The 23,999-nt window shown below is 37.3% G+C and overlaps 2 protein-coding genes across 2 annotated transcripts in view; both read left to right on the forward strand.

Annotated features, from left to right (window-relative positions):
* The window catches only part of nlrc5 (NLR family, CARD domain containing 5), a gene marked incomplete at its 5' end in the record, with an annotated part of 30,802 nt that extends 15,351 nt beyond the window's left edge, over positions 1-15,451 (forward strand). Inside the window, 21 exon segments of the mRNA NM_001200066.1 lie at positions 43-111; positions 531-614; positions 695-778; positions 870-956; positions 3,860-3,910; positions 4,094-4,150; positions 4,378-4,461; positions 8,672-8,755; positions 8,909-8,989; positions 9,110-9,193; positions 10,050-10,136; positions 11,438-11,521; positions 11,710-11,796; positions 12,911-12,994; positions 13,260-13,343; positions 13,525-13,608; positions 13,864-13,947; positions 14,120-14,197; positions 14,294-14,377; positions 14,472-14,555; positions 14,662-15,451. Of these exon segments, the coding sequence (NP_001186995.1) occupies positions 43-111; positions 531-614; positions 695-778; positions 870-956; positions 3,860-3,910; positions 4,094-4,150; positions 4,378-4,461; positions 8,672-8,755; positions 8,909-8,989; positions 9,110-9,193; positions 10,050-10,136; positions 11,438-11,521; positions 11,710-11,796; positions 12,911-12,994; positions 13,260-13,343; positions 13,525-13,608; positions 13,864-13,947; positions 14,120-14,197; positions 14,294-14,377; positions 14,472-14,555; positions 14,662-14,734 (1,678 nt within the window). The 3' untranslated portion in view covers positions 14,735-15,451.
* Positions 15,452-16,032: 581 nt separating this feature from the next.
* Positions 16,033-23,999, forward strand: part of cpne2 (copine II) — a 42,834-nt gene continuing 34,867 nt past the window's right edge. Inside the window, exon 1 of the mRNA XM_017465930.3 lies at positions 16,033-17,697. The gene's annotated coding sequence lies outside the window, so the exon portion shown is untranslated. The remainder of the gene's footprint in view (positions 17,698-23,999) is intronic.

Consider the following 23,999-nt stretch of genomic DNA (forward strand, 5'->3'; position numbering starts at 1 on the left):
AAAGTGACATTCATAATATATGTTAATTATAAATCTTCTTAGTCTTGGAAAGGAGGAGCAGCAGGCTCTGATTCGCTTTGTTCAGAAGAATTCTACAGGCAAAACCTTCAGGTAGGTACGGCCTCAACATGTCAGTTTTGCTGTCTGTAATTTTAATGAAATGGAAAGTGAAAATGTTTTACAGTGATTCGATGCCTGATCACATTTACTTACTTATTTAAGCTTTTTGTTTCTGTTTCACCCTTGTTTATTGTTCTGTGTTTTGTCCATTTTCTCTTTCTTTTATGTTCACATACTGCAGTCTGAGGCATTGTTGTTTTGAGTCAAGCCATTTGCAAAGTCTTGTGAATATACTTACCAGTTGTCCCAAACTTACACTAGAGTGAGATGATTTATTCATTTATTACTACATTTTAGTAAAAAAAAAAAAAAAAAAAAAAAGTGTTTGAAGCTCTTTAAATAAAAAAGTGAATTAGTATGGAGAGATGGCTGTGTTGTTCAGTGGAATGATTTTCTTTTCTCTCCTCTAGGTTATCATCATGCACTGTGCAAAGTCAAAATGTGCTCTTTCTACTGAACAAGCTGGCTACACTGAACTCAGTGCAAACTCTAGAGTAAGAAGCTCAAGCACACATGTACTAACACTCATGTTAAGCTATATTTTAACATATAGTTTTTTTGTTGTTCTTTTCAGGCTAAGAAACAATTCTTTCAGTGCTGACACGATTAAGTATTTGATTACTGAGTTCTGTGGGGATTGTAATCATAGAACAATTCGGTGAGCATGATGAAGCAAGTCAGGATATCTCGCCATCTTCTTTTCAAGTATACCATGTGATCAAATGCTGCTATTGTTATTTGTCTTTTAGGATAATGGAGCCATGGATTAAAGGGGAAGCTGCTGTGGGCCTTGTGCAGTGCTGCCTGGAACTGAATCCAAACATAAAGGAGATCAGGTGTGCCTCTACCCAGTTTCTCAACAAATACAACTGTGATATAGAAATGTACATTAATGCAAATGAGTACTGCAAAAATATAATTTAAATGATAAATGACAGTATGTGAAGTTACACCAATTGTCTTTGAATTCTTAAATGGCCATGTAATCTTCAGCACATGGATTACACCCATAAATAACAATTGTGTGGTCCCAACTTTTATAAACAAACAAATAACCTCATGCAGCAAAAAAACAGCAACACAACAGGTTTCAATATGTAGTATTTTTTCACAAAAAGTAAACCAACATTCAGAAACCAGGTCGGAAAATAATTACACCCTATTATTCAATAACATGTAGAAGCACCTTGTAATAACTCAAAGTAAATGTTTTCTGTCTGAGTTTATCGGTCTCTCACATTGTTTTGGAGAAATTTTGGCTCACTCTTCTTTTACAACATTGCTTCAGTTTATTGATGTTTGTGCACAGCACTTTTAAGATCCGGTCACAGCATCTCAATGGGGTTGAGGGGTCTGGACTTTGACTTGCCAATTCCAACACCTTGGTTTTCTTTTTCTTTAGCCATTCAGATTTCTTGGTGTGCTTGGTATCATTGTACTGTAGCATGTAGCATGACCCAATTTTGGTACAGTTTTCATGATCATTTTTAAGGCACAATCTACTGTCAAACAGTTCTAATGAAAATGATTAAATAGCATGAAAATGACACCTTACATCTTATAAATCCTGATCTCCTTTCTTTTCCTCTTACTGTAGTAAACCTCCAGCTGGCTATTTCACTGGCTTTCACCTTAAACCTTAAGCCTTAGATTATTGCCCTTCAGGGTCTCACAAAAGTGCAGATATGGCAGATTTTGAGTTTGACACCCCTGGCTTAGCTCTATATGGCCAAAAATAAACAAATAAGATAAAAAATAAATAAGTTAGTGAATTAATAAATTATATTTACATGTCTGCAGGATAGTATTGAGCTACAGGAAGACTATACCATTGTCCTCATAGATGGCTGTGTAGAAATGACAAAACATGACAAGGATCCTGTAGTTCTTCAGTATAATGCAAATATAATATTTCACCAGCAAGCATGATTCTAAAAGATGCCCACCAAGACATTTTGACTAACATTCCAGGCTAATTCCAGCCCTGATTCAGAAACATGTTGGCTGTGGGAAGTGGCATAAACATAAATTACTTTGCTGTGTGTTGAGGACATAAACAAAATAAAATCATGATTGTGTGATCATTTCAAGGCACAGTGTCCCATCACACGACCTTGCCATATTAATACACTTTGCCATAAATTACCATTATGACAGTGATTAAAATAACAGGTAAATATTAGCGGAAGATTATGCCTTATCTTATAAATCCTGATCTACTTTGCTTTGATAAACAGGAAAAATGCATAATTACAGTTGGTTAATCCTGTTTCTAATCATGGCAGATTGTGGCCTTTAAAAAGGAATGCATTCATTTAAAAAAAAACTTTAATCAGTATAATAACTGTTATTGTCAGTTAGTGCAAATACTTAGTGCAAATACTTAAATAGATTCTGTTAGCTCTTCTTTATCCTAGAAATGTGTTAAATCTTTTATCTTGTTCCAATTGCAGAACCTAGGTAATTGGTGAGAAAATTAATAGCCTAACATTACAGCTCTTTGGGGTCTTACAAAAAACCCAACATGGAGGCTTAGATGTATAGGGCCAAAAATAAATAAATCAAACTTGCATGTCAAGAGGATAGCATTGAGCCACAGGAACACCATCCCACTGTCCTTGTGGATGGCTCTGCAAAAACGAAAAGTAAAATAAAATTTAAACAAACATGGCAGGGAGCCTGCATTTCCTTGTAATGATACAAATATTATATTTCACTGGCAAGCACGACTGTAAAAGATGCCTACCAGTCATTTTGACTGCATCCCCAATCAAGACAGGCTAAATCCAACCCTGAACTACAAACAAATATTTATTAGGTGTTTTGCATTGACCGTTTATGGATATTTGTAGGCAGTATCTGGGCAGGAGAAGAGGTTGATTCACTTTCCTGATTCACTTTCGTGATTTTTGTGCACATGTACACGTTCACTCTTTCATTCTTTAAACCATGCAAAGTTTTATAAATGAGGCTGGGTTTTTTTTCCAGTCCTCAACTATGCCGTTTCGGTGAAGTTCTGCCCCCTTTAACCTCAGATCCTTGTTTTTAGCTTATAGGAGTGGAACCAGATGCTTTTCTGTTCCCCATAGTTGAAAAGAGTGGGTATTTGAATTACAGTAGCCTTCTTGCAGTTAAAAGCAGTCTGTCTATTCTCCTCTGTCTTTTCCCATCAACAAGGGATTTCCATCTCCCAAACTGCTTCTTAGTAGATGTTTTTTGTTTTGTGTACCATTTGCATCGTTTGCATAAACTGTAAAGACTGTTCTGCATGAAAATCACAGATCAGCAGTTGAAACACTGAAACACTCAATCCAACCCATCTGGCACCAACAACTGTGTCACAGAGATAATATATTTCCCCTTTCTGATTCATGTAAATACTAACTGAAGTTCTTGACCTGTGTCTGCATGATTTTATGCATTGCGCTGTAGACACATAACTGACTGATTGGTTAGTGGCCAGTGAGTGTATAACCATGATTATTTTGTCATGCTGATATAATGAACCATATTTGTTTTTGATTACATTTATGCACTTTTACTTTTGAGGTCCTAATTATTTACTATACAAATCAGCTATTATTTGACTATACGACTCAGTAAATTCTATTCAGTCTTTTGGATTGAGAGTCATCACTCTGGTGTCTTTAGATTATCTACTCGTATGTAACAGAGACAAAAATTATTCTTTTTATTCAGCTATATTTCACTTAATGAAATAAATCATTTGTCCTTGCAGAGTTGAAAAAACATGTCTTAAACTTTCTGTTGAAAGCCTCGTCTCTGCCACGTAAGTCCCAAAGCTTCTACTTCTAAATATGTTGTGTAAGTAATGAATAAAACATAATGGGGCATGCTGTTATAAATTTATAATGCATGACGGGGTGGTGTAATGTGTTATCACCCTGAACTTACTTTATATAACCCAGTAAACATTTTACAATAACATTAAATGCTTCACTTTTTACTTTAGAATCCCTAATGAATGGGAGAATGGGAATTGTTCCCTTTCTGCTGTGCACTGTATAAGGTGAGTAGTTTAATATTTTTATGTAGATAAATATCAAGGTGACTAGTTCTGTATGATAAATGTCTCTAATGGATACAAAACTAAAATCAACCTGTGAAAACTGTTGACCTGGCAGCTACTTTTGTTGTGGGCTTTATGAGGCCTTTGGATCATAATACTTTATTATGGGTCATAAGTGAATACATTCATACGCTGTATTGAGTGTATTGTGTTTCTCCTTCCCTCAGTTTTGATGACTGTGAAGTTGAGGGGCAGCACTTATCCTCACTACAGTCTGCTCTCAGGAATTGTCCCTCTCTGCAGGAATTACAGTATGTTCATTTTTATTAAACATTTTTTTGTAAAGGATGTTTATATATATATATATATATATATATATATATATATATATATATATATATATATATATATATATATATATAAATATATGGTTGCAGCTCACCACTCCAATGGCTCAGGAAAAAAAAGAGAGATCACAGTGATGGTTCAAACATTGCCTCAATATGCCTTACATATTTATAGCTCATTAAACAAATCCTCTAGAAAGAATAGAGGATATACTTAAACCTATATTTGTCAAAAATGGATTGCACCTTCTGTGAAATATGTCATCTGGCTATTTGCGACCGTTAACCCACAAAGGTTAGCATTTGTTGTTATAGTTAAAAGTGGATGAGCGAAAACCTTTAGTAAACACAGAAGAAAGAGGCTCATGATACAGTAACTTGACCCATTTGATAAAATGCTCGCCACAACTAAATTTTTGTAGCGTATGCAAGAAATAAGGCCATTCAATGCGGACAAATGCCTTTTCCGCTTCTTATGAAATCACAAGACTATCTAATGGTTGCCGATGAGAGAACCGTATCATGTTAAATAACCTACGCATATTATTGACAGAGTTGCACTCCATGATAAAAACCTGTCTGGGCGTCCTTAATAAGAGAGAAAAGAAGGCCTTCTAAACGTGTTGCAAAAATTTTGGAAAGGATCTTCAAGTCCACATTCAGCAATGAAATGCAATCTTCAGCCTGCTTACATTTTTAAAAAAAATTAAAGATACGTTTGCCTCTCTCAGGGATTGGGGTAAACAGCCTTTCCCAAATGAGTCATTAAACATATTTAACAGTGGGTCAATTAAGAGATTCTGAATCCTTTGTAAAATTCACTACTAAGTCCACCTGGGCCAGGCGCTTTCCCGGATTGCAAACTCTTAATGGGGTCAAGTACCTCTTTTTAAGATATAGGGGCATTAAGGGAGGAAATCTGGTCTTCTAATAAAGTGGGAAGTTTGAGGGAGTAAAAAAAGACCTCTGTGGACCCTGCATCTCCTTGTAACATCTCCTTGTAATGGTATGATATTCATATAAATTCTTGTATCATTCCTTAAATATATTATTAATAGATAAATTGTTGAAGAAATATTTACCACTGCTATCTACAATAGACCGAATGGATTGAGAGTCTGATTTTTTCTTTGTTAATTATGCTAAATATTTCCCAACCTTATCCCCATGCTCATACAATTTTTTCTTAGCATATTGAATTTTCCCTTCTGCCTGTTTTGTTAAAAGAGAAGAGAAGGCATAGCGGAGTGCGGAGATCTCCTTCATCTTAGTGAAGCATGTTTTTTTAACGTACGATCTCTCGGCATTCTTGAGCTTAGATATCAAGATTTCTTTCTGATCAGCTTGTCTACGCCTTTTACTTGATGTATATGCTATAATAAGACCTGTAGAGAAAGTTTTAGATGTTTCCCATAACAACAGTTGGTCTCCAGTTCAGGCAGAGTTAATAGACATGAAAGAGTTGAGTTCCTCCGTGAAATAGGATAAAAAGTTGTGGTCTGCCAAGATAAATGGTTCAAATCTCCAACTTCTAGTTTGAATATTCTGATTCCCAAAAGAATATTCCATAAAAACTGCAGCATGGTCAGAACATATAGAACAGGACACTATGTTCCAGCATAGTTTTCAGGGGGGAAAAAATCTATAGTAGTATAACAATTATGAACCTTGGAAAAGAAAGTATATTCCCGTTCCATGGGGTGGTGAGCCCTCCATACATCTACATATTCAAATGATAATGATAGCTTGCCCCTTGGGAGTTTATCCATAATAGGGTTTAGATGACAATTAAAGTCTCCCCCAATAAATAATCTCTTAACTTCAAAATCTGCTAACTTAGAAAAGGCTGTAAAAGTCAGAAAGTCACTACTGTGTCCAGGGGGCCAATATACATTCATTAAAGTAACTTCTTCCTCATGCAATATCCCTTTCACAATTAAATAGCACCCTCTTATGTCCATAATAACATCCATAACTTGAAATGGCACATTTTTCTTGATTAAAATGGCTACCCCAATACTCCTTGATGTAAAGGATGAACAAAATAAACTTGACCAAACCCCTCCTGTGATAATTTAGAACGTTCCTGAGCATTTAAATGGGTCTCCTGAAATAAAACAATGTGTACCCCTTCCTTTTTATTTTATTTAATTTTTTTATTTATTTATTTAGATAAGTCAGAAACGTCCTCCTCTTAACAGGTGTATGAATGCCATTAACATTCCATGCATATAATGTACATAATGTAATCCAAATATACCATTTGAAAATGCATGTCAATCAATCAAATAAATGGTGAGCCGAGAAACAAAAAGCAAATAAATAACAAACAGAAAAACCTGAACTCAGACGGCGAATTGCCTAACATTGACAGCAAAATGAAACACCTTACATCCTCCTATATATCAAGAGCTCAAGTGGAAAAGGTTCTCTAACGAAAAAAGGAAGGGACAAATGAATTATCCATTCAGAACACCAAGAGCTGATGCCACCATCCTTACCCATGTACCTTGAATATAAGCAGTCGGCAAGTCTCAAAGTCCCATTAAAATTTCTCAATATTTTGTGCTCACATTCTGATGTGTATACATTACCTGGACAACCTATAATGTAAAATAAGCGATCAAACGTTGTCGGCAGATGTCCCATCCAATAAGTCCAGAAATTCCTCGACAGCAATCAGGTCCTGAAACACCTTTACAGAGCCGCGGAAATTGACCTTGAGAAGGACAGGGTAGATTTGCCTGTATTCAGCACCGATTTATTTCAGACGTTTCTTCACTCGGTCAAACATTTATATGTTTTATTGTGCTTGGAAGCAATCATGTGCTTGTATTTTTTAATTAGTATTTGATAATGCAATGTGTTTTTGTTTTTGGTTATTGTATTAATATTAGATGCTTTGTTTTTTAGGGTAACTTTATAACATTCTGTCAGGGATCTTTATAATGAGTCTTTATTGGTCACATACAGTATATATTACATCACAGTGAAATTCTTTTTTCTTCACGTATCCCAGCATGTAAGGAAGTTGGGGTCAGAGCGCAGGATCAGCCATGATACGGCGCCCCTGGAGCATAGAGGGTTAAGGGCCTTGCTCAAGGGCCCAACAGTGGCAGCTTGGTAGTGTTGGGGCTTGAACCCCCAACCTTCTGATCAGTAACCCAGAGCCTTAACCGTCAACCGCCACTACCCCAGGCTAATTCTGGCACATTTACAATCATGTTCATTAATGTGCACTGCCCCTGTAAATAAATTAATAAATAAATAAATTTTGCGCTTGCAAAGAACAGAGGCCAAGAAATCTTGAAAAAAAATCACTGTATTATCTCCAAATTTCATTGATTCCCAACTCCCGTGCAGCGTTTAACACCTGTTGCTTGTCTTGAAAGTTATGGAAACTCACCAAAATATATTGTGATCGCTGTTCAGAAAGGAGCTTGGGGGCAAGTGATCGATGCATTCTTTTTGCTTTCGTAGCAATATCGAGAGTCTTATGAGCCACGACTCGAATAACTGTGTAGGGGCTATCGCCCTCAACACCCTCAGGTAAACCAACGATGCAATATTCTTATTTCTCCCTCTGTTTTCAAGGTCCTCAGCATGTTCAGCCATGTCATGTACGAGCTTTTCTAGGGATTTTAGCTTAGCCTCAATCGGGGTAAACATGTCTTACATCACAGAGATCCTGGTTTCAGCCCCCGTAATCCGCTTTTCATGTCCATCCAATTCAGCACGGTGCATTCATAGCAGCCGCGATATCGGATCCATCTTTTCATCAATAAGCTTGGAAATATTTGCTGTGATCTCCGCCACCACATCGGATAGCTGAGACGCAGGTGAATTAGCATTAGCATTAGCAGCGCCAGCTCGCTCATCGACCCCGTCCGGACTGCTGTAAATCAGAGTTTTCTTACACTTTTTTTATGATTGCCTAAAAAATTATTTCTGCTCATAATGAGAAAAGAAAAACATGGACATGCAAAAATTATGATATATGGGTTACAATATAAAGAAACTCCAGCTTGACTGCACACAACCGTCCTTCAAGCCACCATCTTGAAAACCTAAAGCTACAGTATGTTAATTAAAGAAAGCCCTAACCGTAGACTAAGTTCTGAACACTCTGCATCTGTGTAATAAATACTTCTCTCTCGCTTTTTTTGTTGCCAAGCTTCTCTCAGCTGACGATGGGTGCAGATGGTGCAGAGTTTCTCTCTTCAGTTCTTCCCTCGCTGAAGAATCTCAAGATCCTCAGGTGACCAATGTCAAATTTTAGAGTCTGTCAGAATGTCAGAAATTGCTGCTTACTGATTATTCGTGATTATTCCATAACATTATGCTAATAGGACATTTTTTGGACGCTACTGTTAAGCATGTCATGTTTTTCTGTCTTTACATGTTTCCACAGTCTTAGTTCCAAAGGAGAAACAGAAGATGAAGCAGTAATATTTGCATTACAGCATGCACAAAAGCACCTGGAACAGCTGAGGTATCGCTCTCACAGTTCTTAAATTTGTCCTTTTTTTGGGTATACTTTATTGAAATGACTTCCATCTCCCCAATGCCAAATGCATATTTATATTTTTAAAATGTTTCAAATGTCTTCTAGCTTGGCCCATCATGTAATTAAAGACAGAGGAGCTGCAGTATTAGGGAATGCCCTTCAGGGTTTTACAAGAATGCGATCACTCAGGTAAAAAGTGATTCATAATCTTCATCAGTACTTCCTATTGGTTGACTTTCTCAAAAGATCTGGATGATTTCAAATAATGCCATGAAGCAAAGACCTGACTTGTTCTGAGTATATGTCATGTATATTGTTTCCAAGCAATTTTGTAAATATAGCCTAATATATCTACTTGAGACTAGACTTTTTAGTCAGTGATGGGCAATGTGAGCCTGAAACACCACAGAACTGTAGAATAAAGTGGTTTTCTGAAGATGGATGAATAAATGAACTTGATGAATTAGACCAGGGGTTCCCAAACTTTTCCAGGTCAAGGCCCCCCAAATGGCATTAAAATTTGACCGAGGCCCCCTTTTTGCAAGATGTCTTTACATTAAAAATACAGACTTCTGAATATATACCCCTTTATATAAATAATTACATCTTACAAAAAAAGACCACTGAAATTAGACCACACAGTAAATCTTTGTTTAGAGAAAAAAATTTAATCGATGAAAATCTGTTTTGGATATTTAGTTAATTAAGTAAAGCATCGTCAAAAAAAGCTAACTGTCGCCTGTACAGACTGCCTCTATTCTAGGTTTGATTGGCTCTCCAGCTTACTTGATTGTTGTTCAGTTTTGTTTTGTTTTTTTTTTCTTTTTAGCTCATCCTCTCACTTGTGCAATCATGGTCTATCATTCTTGCTCTCCTCTATACCTCAAAAGAGACCATAATTCATATCTTAAACCTGACCCTGGCAATTATTGACCATCCAAGCCAATCACGTAATCATTTAAGACATCTGAACCAAAGGTCAGGGCCAAGACTTATTTAAGAGTTGTGTTTTATATTAGTGACTGTGTGTCCTTGTTCAATCTAGTCTCTTAAAGTGCTTGGATTGGACTGCAACAGGAGGGCGTGATTTGGTCCGTGGTCTGGTCCAGTGCCACTCTCTGGAAGAAATTCGGTAGCTACCCTCTATATCTTGGCTAATTAACTTTTTCAGTTTTTGTACATTTAGAGTCTGAGTATGTAAAACTTAATAAACAGGGGATGATTACTGCTATAGCTGTGATTCCTCTAGTTGTGAATACTTATGAACGAACAATTCAAGATTGTTGAAGGAAATGTTGCATGAAATGTTGCATCTAGTACGATCTATTTTATTCTACAGCATGCTGCAGGGATGAGTCCTAAGTCCCAGTTCCTTCGTCCTGAAGTCACTGGGTTTTTTAAATGGTTTTTGGTTAAATGCCTGAAATAACGTCTGTGGTTAACACAAGTTCAAGATATTGTCACACTTTATCCTATGACATAAAATACATCAGTAATACCGCACTCGTGATTTTTAAAAAAAAGCTTTTATGTGTCTTGAAAAAGGCGGTTGCAAACGCGTCTAAAAGGGAATACAGAGGTTGTCGGGACATAAAAGTCATCACACCGAACAGGAAAACTCATCTACTACAGCCACATTGTGTTTATACTCGTGCTCTTGCAAACTATTCCAACTCAAACTTTCCAGCTTGCAGATTTATAGATTTCTAGTATTTTCCAATTGTAATGTTTTTTCAAACTGTAGTGCTACAGTATAAATAAAACCTCTTTATACCACAAAGAAAAATTATCCAAAAGAAATGAATGTATAAACAAACAGAATTTTCTCCAAAATAACACAACATGGACATATTCCCAAAAATCCTCATGTGCATGGATCCTTATTAGAGAACATGTTTTTTTAATAAAGATTGAAAAAGTTGTCGGAAGCTTAGTGGTGGTGACTTCCAGTCATCGTTTATATGACATCACTTCACTTCCAGTCAGCGTTTATAGCCTAACTTTTAGCTTTTTACTTCTGGCGATTGTATTTACTGTAGGCTTCAAAATTCATAATTCAATTCGTGTTAATTTTCTACAGTTATCTTGAACAAAACGTGTAAGAATGATAAACTTTCGTTGGTCACAGACCTTCTGCAATAATCCAAAAGCCAATGGAAGAATCCTATTGGCTGTTTGTCGAGGGAACCAGGGTGATGCCTACTTTTGGGTTGGCCTTCAAAAATATCATCCCTGCAGCATGCTACTGCAACACACAAGCAATTGTACCATATGGCAGTATACTACAGTGCCTGCATGATTTGTCTGTAACAGTGGGTCTGTACAACAGAACTAAAACAGTAGTAAAGGAAGCTAAGGTCTAAACTGTCATCATAGCTAATCTTGCTTTATGAGTGTTAGAGTTGGTCACCATGGTGTAATCTCTCCCCAAAGGCTGGACTCTATAGAATTGGATGAAGAAAGCATAGATTGCTTTGCACAAGGCCTTCAGGCCATGACATCACTCAAAAAGATCAGGTACATAGACTTGACTCCTTCAGGAGGTTTAGGAATGTTGCAAAGCTTTGTTTTTTTAAATGATTTATTATTATTATTATTATTATTATTATTATTATTATTATTTTAATATACTAATAAGTTTCACTTGAAACAACCCTACTCCTCATTATCACATGCTTCTGTGTTATGGTGGGTATATTTTTCAGTTTGAATAAGACGATCTCAAAGGAGGGCAGTGGGGTTCTGTGTCTGCTGGCTAGTCTGCACCCATTAATTGAGCTAGAAGAAATAGAGTAAGTTTAAATTTCTTTTCCTCTGTCTAGTCATTCACATTTTGCTCTGTCAATATACAATCATGAAAAAAAAAAAGTTCATGCTATACATAGTTCTGCAGAAATCCCGATTACACTTCTCACACTTGCACAATTTTCTGGACCTGAGTTTAGTACATCTGGTTGATGTGATAGCTGTTTTCAAACCTATGTGCAGTCCAGGGAACCGGACACAGTAGTCTGGGGTTTACTGCAAGTGAACTTGAGTGTGGCTCGTATCATATGGGAAGGCGATCGGTTCTCACACCAGGCAGAGGGCACAGCAAAAAATAACATTTTAGCAAGTGTAAATATATTGAATATCGCCAGATTTATCAAGTATTTCCAATTATAACATTACAACAAACTAAATATGATTATTAAACTTATTTCTAGACGTTTGTACTCATTTCGATCTTCAAAAAGGTGCAAAAAGCAAAATTATCTGCCAATAGAGCAAGAAAATGTAATGCTTGCAATTATTAGAAAATGTTCAGAAATGCATTAAATAATCCTATGTATATTTGGTTTACTGTAATCTTATAAAAGAAAGTACTTGACACATTTAACTATGTTCAACATATTTTCACCTGGTAATATTTCATTTTTTTGCAGCGGTGAGCAGTCACTTTACTTCCTTTTTCAAAAACTTTCTTTCCTTCCAAATTTCACAATGGCACAGAAAGAGATGCTGTAGTCTGCAGAGGAGATTACATGCCTTCTAGATCTATAGAGAGAAGATATAGTTCATTCGTCTTCTGTAGCCACTTTATCTTGGTCAGAGTCATGGTGAATTTGGAAAACTGGGCACGGGGCAGGGATATATTCTGAATATATATATATATATATATATATATATATATATATATATATATATATATATATATATATATATATATATATATATATATATTTCAAGGATTAAAGCCATACTAATTCAATAAATGATACATTAGAACAATAAAACAATGAATTTACCCCAATGTCTCCAATTTTGTAAAGTCCTGCTAAGGTAACATACTGTATAGATTTGGATAAATATGAAAATGTGCTAAAAGCTTGTACATGCTCTATTTTTATTTTTTTTAAAAAATAGATTGATTGGATTGAGAATGGGTGATCGAGGTGTTGAGGAGCTTGTGAAACACATCCCTAAATGGACCAGACTAAGAAAAATAAAGTAAGTAGGCATTTGAAATAACTTTCATGAACTCATAATTCAAAGTTTTGTTATATTTGTTCTCTGAGAAATATGTAGTACTGGAGATAAAGTGCTCTCTAGTGCAAATTATAAATCTAGGCAGTCAGAATTTTCACTAGTATTCTGACCTAGGGTTTGTCCTACCCAAAATGCTGTACCTTCCATTTTCTACCGTTTTCCAAGGTGTAAGTTATTATCAGGCATCCTGAGTGATCACCTCTCTCTGTCTCTCTCTAATGTATAGTCTGTCAGAGAACCGTGTGAGTGACCATGCTGGAGAGATGTTGGTGAAAGCGCTGTCCCACTGCAGAGCACTGCAACAAATACAGTAAAATTTTTAAAAATTAACAGTCACCTTCACACACACTATTTTTCACATGGTATTTGCAAAAAATAAATAAAATCTATGATCCATAAAGCAGCATGTTCCTCACAATGTTGTGTGTAGTAGGCTGGAATCAGATAAAAGCTGAAACTCTGTTGGTGAACTATATATTCTTTATATTCAGTCTTTTCAGGAACAACCTTGGTCACAGTTCTGCAGCTGTACTGGGTCAGGTTCTTCCATCCCTCTCTGAGCTCACTGAATTGGAGTAAGTCAGGGCATCCTCATCTAAGAAAGTTTAATAGTGACTTAGGAATGCATTATATGAAACAAAACAAACCCTTTCATGTTTCTCTTTAATCATTATTTTCAAACATGTTGTGATCAAGGTTATAGGTCTGCTTTTCATTCTCACTTAATACCATAAGTGTATAAACATATTACTCAAATGTTCAAGATTGAATGGTTTTATGGCTGCATAATTGTGTTGTCTAATCTCTCCAATTCTTTTCTGTTTTCTAAGTCTATCTGAGAACCAAATGGAATCAAAAGGTTGTTCAAGTGTCTGTGAGGCTCTGGTCAGCATGAAGGCACTAAAAAAACTACAGTAAGATTCCATATACTCTTTCCTATATGTGTTTCATAAAGTAAATAAAGACTTCACAATTTGTAGTCTCTTTGTAGTTTGGAGTCCCATAGGAAATGTATATACCCCAACATGTTAAAACATGGCAATTATTCAGCTATCTTATAGTTTTGTATAAATCCTTATCTTGCAGCTTAACCTCCATTGGAACCTCAGACTTGGTCAATGTTGCATCTTGCCTCAAACACTGCACCTCTATAGAGGACATCAGGTATGTCTGACAATGGTTTATAATAATTGAAGTCTATTTTTCATCATAACTCACATTTACTTTCCTGTCCTGTGGGTGTTGCATGTTTTTGTTCAGCTTGTCATGGAATAACTGTGAAAATGATGTGGTTCTGAAACTGGCTGAAGTTCTGCCACAATGCAGTAAACTGAAAAGACTTGAGTAAGTGTTTAGATCATTAGCCTGGGGGTATAGAACTTGCATATTGGATCTATTTTTGAACAGTACACAGATTAGATGTATATTTCTTTTGTAGTCTGGAGGCCAATAATATCAACACATCGGGAGCCATGGCCCTTGCTACATGTTTGCAGTTTTGTCCTTGGATCGAAGTGATCAGGTAATTTGAAGTAAAACATAACTAGTATCATGTATCATATATATCAACTAATACACATGTTCTCCCTTTGAGTTCATTTCAATAAGTCTGATCTCTGTTTTAAAAGACTTTGGAGGAATCCCATTAAAAAGGATGACCTGATTTTGAAAGACAAGAGGCTGAATTTCTCGTCGACCTAATCTGAAACACACTGGAGCTTGTGTCTTTTTTAAAATGTTTACATTCATATTTATGTCTTTCTGTTTCAATTAGAATATGGAGGTATTTTGTTTACATTCATTTGGAGAACACATTACCTCAGTATACCAATAACTATACCACACCACAGTTTATCTAGTTGTCTGGGATTCAGAGGTTTATGGAAGCGATGTGAACAATCCATTTTTGCACCTTAACAGATAGTGACCAGTCATGTACTGTTACAAGGGCCATTTTTGAGAACAAACAGTATGCTAACCACAATAGGTTTCTAGTTGTCACACAGAAACTGCAGATTATGCTTAGGCTGCATTTACTGTTTGAAGCTTGAAACTCTTTTAACTTCCAGTCTTCCATACTCATTGTCTAATTATTTTTAATATCCCATATAACTGTGAACGTGCAGATTGGCTGTGAGATCATCTGATTTACCGAACTAATAACGACAGCTTATAAATTATCACCAAAATCAGAAGTATGTTTCTTTATATGATCCTTCCATCAACCCATTCTCGACTTCTCTTGGTTGTGTTCTCCTGCAGATCTCATATTTATTTCTGTTTTTCCTTATTAAAATATCTTAAGAATTGCACTGCAAAGTTAAATGTACAATTGCATCAATGAATGTGAATGTGGTGGTGTTGTTTTTTTACCTGATATGAAACAAAAACCTGGCTTAATAAACTTTTAGTGAGTAAAGTATTAGTAACTCTGAGCACTGATCTACATACATATGTACGAAGGGGTTAGCATGGGCACTCTGACCGGTCTGCGGCTATGCAGCCCCATATGCAGCAAGCTGAGATGCACTGTGTGTTCTGACACCTTTCCATCATAGCCAGCATGAACTTTTTCAGCAGTTTGTGCTACAGTAGCTTTTCTGTGGGATCGGGCCAGACGGGCTAGCCTTCACTCCCCATGTGCATCTTTGGGTGCTCATGACCCTGTTGCTGGTTGTCCTTCCTTGGACCACGTTGATAGGTACTAACCACTGCATTCCAGGAACACACCACAAGCCCAGCTGTTTTGGAGATGCTCTGACCCAGTCGTCTAGCCATCACAATTTGGTCCTTGTCAAAGTCGTTCAGATCCTTACATTTTACCCATTTTTCCACATCAACTACAAGAACTGACTGTTTACTTGCTGCCTAATTTATCTCATCCCTTGACAGGTGCCTTTGTAACAAGATAATCAATATTATTCCCTTCACCTGTCAGTGGTTTTAATGTTATGGCTGATCTGTGTATTACATAAAATGACCTAAAATTTGGTAATTGTATCTTCCTCTTAGCCTCTTATTTATTTGCCACAGTGTAATAAAACCTTTTATTTATTTATTTCTTTCTTTTTAAAGAAATAGTAGTGCAAGCAGCATTTGAACATAGTAAAGCACATAATGGTGGCAGCATCATGTTGTTGGAGGGATTGGGAAGATGTCAGGATTTGTGGAAAGAGGAACAAATCAATGTTCAGAGGCAAGAAATCCTACTGAAGAGTGCTTGGGACCTCAGTACCTTGGGACAACTCAATATTTTGGGACAAATCTGTGAATTTGGCACAGCTTTGAGTGGCCCAGCCAGAGCTTGCACCCGAGTTGAACATATCTGGAAAGAGCTGAGAATGTGTTTCAGCAATCATCATCCAACCTAACAGAGCTTGAGAGTTTCTGTAGACAGGACTGGGAGAAGATCCCCAAATTCAGGCATGTTAAGCTTATAGCCAAAAGCCCTTAAGGCTGAAATCGTTGCCAAGAGCCCTTCAATTCAACGAAGCAGGCTACTGAGTAAAAGGCCTAAATTGTTTAAATATTTTTCATTAATGCACAAGTTTTCCAGACTGATGCCAAAAACATTCATGTAATCAATTGTAGTTGAGTCATGAGTGGTCAGAATGTTCTCTGCTCTGCGGTCCGTTTATCACCTCAACTTCGACCACAGCTTTTGTTGTTTGCTTCCTATACATTCTTAAAGCGTGTGCCTTGTCAGTAGAATGCCCATTACATAAACACAACGCTGTCAACGACTGATTCAGAGACCAATTCATCAATAACGCGACCAGCCTCACACCAACAGCGCCGATTTGAATCCGACCGCTAGGTGGCAGCACCGCCACGACACACCGCATGTCTCACACGTTCCGCTTCTGGAGCGAAACATTTCATTTCCTCAATCTTCAGCGTGACTTATTTAATTAACAATAGACACGACGCGACTCGGCCTGACAACAATGACGCCAATAATCGCTGTTCTTCGGGTTTGATTGACAGGCAGAGGTTTTAAAATGTGTAAACAACACCCAGAGCACATGACATACAAGAATTCATCTCGGCTCTTTAGAGCATTCATACAGCTAGTGACATTTAAAACACACATACACCCACACCCCACAGATAGACTAAATTATAACGTCTATTGTAAATAAACTACATGAACCGACAGGCTAAAAAAAAAAAAGAGAGAGATTAAAGTGATGTATTGTCTCAACAGGTGCTTCAGGTTGAGGTGTAAGGATTCCCCCTTCAGTCCTCTGACCACAATCTATAAACCATGCACAGTGGTCTGTATTTTCTCTCATAAGAAATACAGTGTCAGGAAGGGTGTGTATGTGTGTGTGTGAATGTGTGAGAGAGGGAGCCCTGTGTGCAGCACTGTGCTAGAGCAGTTGGCAGAAACGTGTGAACCACTGAACTCCAGCTTGCAGCAGCCATCAATGGGGAGAAATAAGCGCGCGGCGCTCTAAATAAACCATCTGCTTAACGGAACTTCAGTGCGTCCGCGCGGGCTGCCACATCACCACAGACGGACAGCCAATAATCTCAGTAACACTGCTGAAACAGTGCTCCAGAGCAGAAGAAATCAGGCAAGGAAGAAGAAGAAGAAGCAAAAAACGAGAGAGAAGTCGCGGAAGGAAAGTAGGCAGCGCGTGAGGACTGAGCTTTAAGCGGTGAGTGATGGCTGTTCGCAAAATAGCGCACGCGCTCATTCAAACGCGTAGGACAGCACTATGTAAGCTTTATCCAGTGTTTTGAGGCGTTGGCATTGAGGAAAAGAGCGCATCCGACTTCTCTAGTCAGCTATGTGCAGTTATGTAGGCTGCGATGGAAAAACAAGCCAGCAAACTAGCCAGATATTTACGCAGGTCGGCACCAACATCTGGAACTGCTTGTCCACATCTGTAATTTCACAACAAACACTTAGTGCATAAGACTATTAGGGTCGCTATCAGGATTCTGGCACTTTAATGTTTTGTTGTTTTTTTTTTTGCTCACACGATTCTAAGTGTGTTCTCACAGACATGTAGCCTACATTACCAGCGAATAATTAATAGAGTACAATCATCTACAATACAACTTTTAGTTAAATTAATGCTTTTTTAATCCACACTGTATCCACAGGTTCATATCAAGAATATGTAGACAGTGCAGTGCAACGGAATAATGACGCTGTACAAACCTTAAATATTTTTTAACTGAATAAATTGACAATAATTCAATACATTGTGGCAATGCGAGCACTTCGTTATAAATCACTACAGTCTATAGTTTAAATGTATTAAATATTTAATGCGTAATATCTTCCAGTGCAGCCTGGCTTCAAATATCTGTGTCCATTTAAAGTCCGTTAAAGCTCTAAATGACATGCACGTTCAAGCCAGAGACATACTATACAAGTTCCAATGTTGATGTTTTATAATGAATGTTTGCATTTACTGTGTTATTCAAGACAAATTACCTTCAGAAAATATATATGTTCTCATATGAAACAGTTTATAGCATAGTTTCATTGCAAAAAATGTGTGTGCATTTTGTCTAGTTATAAAGTTCTGTTAACAGGATATGACACCTTTGGATGCAGTTAGCTTCAAGTGTGTGCTTTGATCACGAAAACAATAGGCCAACAATTCAAAGATTGCATAAGTGAAAAGAAAGAATTGTCAAAAGTTTGCCATGTAAATGATTGGTGGAGGTGTTTTAGATTAGGTGGTTGTCAAATGTTTTGCAGTTAGGGATTCCTTTAATTGTAACATAAATTTGATAGACCCCCTTCCAACTTAACACAACCATGAAAATATTAGGTTCATTATTTAAACGTGTACAAAATTATTGGCTGTTTATCACAGCATTTTATTTCTGAAATTTCTGCCAGCAGAACATACGAGGTCCAGGTTCACATTATTTATGCTGGCATGTTTCTGACTTACTGAGGTTTGAATTAAACCAATTGAAGGGACCAGTTAAAAAGGCTAATAACTCTACAAACATAAATATGACTTATGATAATAATGGGTTGTGATTTCCATTGAAAAAAAAAAGGGTTTTGAAAAATAAATAAATAAAAATCATGAACTCCTTGGCTGTGCTTCACGCACACCTGAGGGAGGGGGCCCCACTTTTAGGAGGGTTCCAGGTTTGTGGACACCTGACCATCACACCCAGATGTGTGTTTTTTGAACATCCCATTTCAGATTTAACCCCTCTTTGATGTTATAATAACCCTCACTGTTATGGGAAGACTTTCTACTAGACTTTCGAGTATGGCTGTGGGGATTTGTGCTCATGCAGCCACAAGAGCATTAGTGAGGTCAGGCACTGATGTCAGATGAAGAACCCTGGGATGCAGTCTGCATTCTAATTCAGAGGTGTTCAGTGGGGTCGAGATCAGGGCTCTGTGTAGGCCACTTGAGTTCTTCCACTCCAACCTTGGCAAACCATTTCTTCATGGGGTTTGTCATTGTCATGCTGGAACAGGTTTGAAGGGAAATTAACATATGGTTGTGATGGCCAGGTGTCCACAAAAGTTGCTAAAGTTGCGTTGTTGCATTAAATTATGCCTTGTACAATTGAGCATTTTCCTTATGTCAAACAGACATGCTCATCAGCTAATGACCAAGAGCCTTCATGAACTTTATCCAGTAATGAGCAGTGAAAGCTTTAAATGTGCAGGAACATAGCTACTAGTGTTTGAGTAGCTCCGATGGAGTCAAACAGTCTGTCAAGATGGACGGAATATATTAAAGTGTTTGCTTTAAAATCAAGTGATCTTCATTTTGTAGGGGGGAAAAATAGCAATTATCAGAGGGGCATGTCTCAGCAATGAGGAGGTGAAACGCTGTTAATAACAGAGGGGTTGGCAAAACCAAAATCCATACACTGTGTTTTTTTTCATACAGAAAGTCACCTGATACTGAAACATGACTAATTATATTACTATATTAGAGAAATCTTGCACATTTCTTTTATTCATTACAGTATGTGGTTAAAGATGCTTTAATTGCATTGGAGATTGTCTCAGTAGTGGCTTAAATCCCAAATGGCTTTCTGTGTATGTGCATTACGTATGGTATGTTTAATAGGGCTTGGGAATGTAATGCCACTCTGCAGTGACTAGTGGGAAATTCACTTCACTGTTCTGATGTGAACATTTATAGAAGATTATCCCCTATCTCCGTTGAAGTCTCGATGATTAAGTTTCTATGACAGAATGGCTCTGAAAGGAGTTCTGGCTTCAAGGCAAATCACAGATTCATATTAATGTGCTTCTTCTAATACGTTATTATTTCTATAATAACAACTTACACCTGAACTTGTATGATGGATGCTCTACATAAACAGATTTAAACGTGTGTAACTGTTGATATGGTGAAGTTTTCTGTGAGGATACTTGAGAAGGAGTCTCCAGTACCAGTGTTTTGTCAGAAATAAAGCTGTTTTTTTAAATTTATTTATTCTTTCTGACATCGGAAAGTCTTCAGGACAGAGTTTGTTGTGATTTCTCAATAATCTTTATGTCTTACTAACGTTGTGTTTCTGAACTTGTTTAAATGATGATTCTGAACCTGTCCATTTTTTAATTGCATATGAGCTTCCAATGACTCAAATAGCTTAAAGGAATAAGTTCTCCAGCCACACACAAAATAAAAAAGAGGAGGATGTAGCACTATTGGACCATTAGTTAACCATTGGTAGTTCTTAGGGATCGATATTGTTAACGAGCAGTTTAATGCCTATAAAATCTTTTTATCTGTCCCTAAAAATGTCATGCAGTGTTTTATATATACCACAGCCAAACCTAAAGACACTACTCACATCCTCAATTTAATGCAAAAGTTGAATGAATACAAATAGCTCATGCAGACAATGCTCAAGAATATACAGTATAGAAGAATGACAATAAAAACTCACTTGACTTGACTAGAAATTTGGTTCCAAAAAAGTTCTGTCAGGCGTTTTCAGAATTCCAAAAATATTTTTACATAATATTTTTTTTTAACAACCTTATGCTAACCTTTCTACAATGCTGCTGCAACATTTTAGTTGTTGAAACTTTACATCCCCATAATGCTTTTTTTTTTTTTCCAACAAACAATTAGTGGTTCCCACAATGGAGTGTGTTGTGGCATGGATTGCAAAGGCTTGCGGGAAGTCATGATTTCTGCAAAAGCAATTGAGAGGTAGCAGAAGCTGGGGGGTTGCAAGGAATATTTCAGAAGTGAATAACACGATTTACTGATTTTGGATCATACCTTGCAGGAATTAAAGCTGCTGTCAACTTTTTAACCATAGAATGCATGAAGCAAAAACTTATACTAATGCATATAAGTGAGTGAAAATGACCTGTACTGTATTCATTGGTGTCTTGTTAATTAAATTATTTAAAAAATGGATGATACACAAATGTTTTAATTTATCAAACGTTTATTTGTTCACATACCTAGTACCTATGCTAGGTATGTACCTATGCTAGGTACTAGGTACTAACCCTCCCCACTCCCACCCCCGGATCAGCCATAATATCAAAACCATTCACAGATTGTGATGACTAGACGACTGGGTCAGAGTCATCTCCAAAACAGCTGGCCTTGTTGCATGTTCCCGGTATGCAGTGGTTAGTACCTACCAAAAGTTGTCCAAGGAAGAACAACCGGTGAACCAGCAACTGGGTCATGAGCACCCAAGGCTCTTTGATATATTTCAAGACTTTTTTTTTGTTTTAATCTTGATGATTATGGCTTACAAATCACGGAAATCATTGTCCAGCAATTTGTAAACCAAAACTAAAAATGTGAGCTTATTTAACATCAGATAAGAAACCTCTTTGGAAGAAAATAGTGTTTCCTGTCTAGAAATTATTTCAAAAGTGTCCAAGCATTCCAAAAAATGTTGGGGTATAAATAAACAGAAAGCCAAATGCTAACTACGGCACTAGGAGTTAAACCTAGAATTGTGCTGTTGTTGTTGATATATTTGTTTGTAGCAATAGCTTGGATGGCTGACATTCAACTAAAGGTTCTGCTTCTGCAGTTGTTAACAACCGCTCACACTACAAAACTGCCTGAGGCCAGTGCTGTGGAAAAGAAAGCATTCAGAAAGGATTCAGGATGGAGCAAGTGGAAAGACATGATTGAGCATCAGGGTGGCTTTGCAGAGCTGGGTAGACACTGAGCTCACTTTAAATTGTTTTGGCACAATTTTGCTGTCATTTGCCAATTCTTAGCCAGCTCTCCTCGATCACAAGACAGCTACCAACCAGGGAGCGTGAAAGCTAGCATGTGCTTCCTCTGAGACACATGAAGCCAGCCAGCAACCTCTTTTCCACACTTATTACTGACAGGAAGAAAAGATCAAAAACACATACTAATAAAAGTGGCACTACCTGAACAGTAGCAACAGCATCCTATGTTCTTCCTTTCATCTATAAAACTGCACAGACTCAGCACTACCTGCTTGTCAACATTTTCAATGATATTGAAGTGACTACTGTTCCTGCACTGTCTGAACATGTGTTGTGAGAGCTGAGGTCATAAGTTTAGATAAGTTTAAATAAGGGGGCTCATCCATCCATCTATTTTCTGTACCGCTTATCCTATACAGCGTCACGGGGAGCCTGGAGCCTATCCCAGGGGACTCGGGGCAATAGGCAGGGAACACCCTGACTGGGGTGCCAATTCATTACAGAGAACAATCACACACTCTCACAAACCCATTCACACACTACGGACAATTTTGACATGCCAATCAGCCTCCAATGTATGTCTTTGGACTGGGGGAGGAAACCTCTGAAGCATGGGGTGAAGATGCAAACTCCACGCACGCAGGGCAGAAGTGGATATTGAACCCCCAATCCTGACAGTGCGAGGCAAACTTGCTAATCACTAAGCCACTGTGCCTAGCTGGATCATAAAAATTGCATTTTGTTTTTTATTTAGTACTGCCCTTAATAAGCTAATTAACTTGTGGACTATTTACATATACATTACATACAAGACACAATAATAACTGAATTTACATAAATGGACCAGTTCAAATGTAAACAAAAGTACCAGTTTACATACCCTTGATTCTTAATACTGTGTGTCGTTATCTGGATGATCAACGACTGTGTTTATGTTTTGTGATAGTTGTTCATTAGTCCTGAGCAGTTAAACTGTTGACTGTTCTTCAGAAAAATCCTACAGGTTCTGCACATTCTTTACTTTTCCAGCATCTTGTGCATATCTGACCTCTTTCCAACAGCGGCTATATGATGTTGAGATCCATCTTTTCACACTTAGACAACCGAGGGACTCGTACACGACTATTACAAAAGGTGCAAACGTTCATTGATTCTCAAGAAGGCAATACACTACACTACATTAAGAGCCAGGGTGTATAAACTTTGGAACGGGAAGATTGGTGTAAATTGTTATTATTTTGTTGGCCGTAATGGCCAGCGTTCATTGCAGCAACATTTGGTGACTTGTTTGTTATTTGTAAAATTTCCCGTTGCCTGTATGTGCAGCATTTCCTGGACTTGTAGGCATCACTTGCAGCAGAACTGTCAGGCCTACGTTACTAATGTCTTTTGTACAGGTTTTCATTACTGTAAAAGGACAGCTTTTTAAACATTAACAGGAACAATAAAGACATGGAGGTCTAGTGAATAAGCTGGGTGAACTACTGGAGCTGAATTGCTGTGCATATGGAGTTATATGTGATTAGTCTAGGATTATACACTGTACCTATTCACACAGTTTAATCTTCTGGCCCTCTCGTTCTCATTCTCATCATTTTCTAACTGTGTAAGCTTTATCATACAACTGTAAAAACGTTAACTAGAGATTCACAGATTTCCAATGACAGATAAATATTGCAGTGTTGTTACATTAGAGAGGACTAGCATTTACGTTTGACTGCATGATGCCTGCATGATGGGATAGAGTGCAGCAAAACAACCTATTTAATGGTTCTCCTGAAATCTGAAAATGAA

This window comes from Ictalurus punctatus, chromosome 4 (assembly GCF_001660625.3).
Source record: "Ictalurus punctatus breed USDA103 chromosome 4, Coco_2.0, whole genome shotgun sequence".
In the NCBI taxonomy this organism is placed as follows: domain Eukaryota; kingdom Metazoa; phylum Chordata; class Actinopteri; order Siluriformes; family Ictaluridae; genus Ictalurus; species Ictalurus punctatus.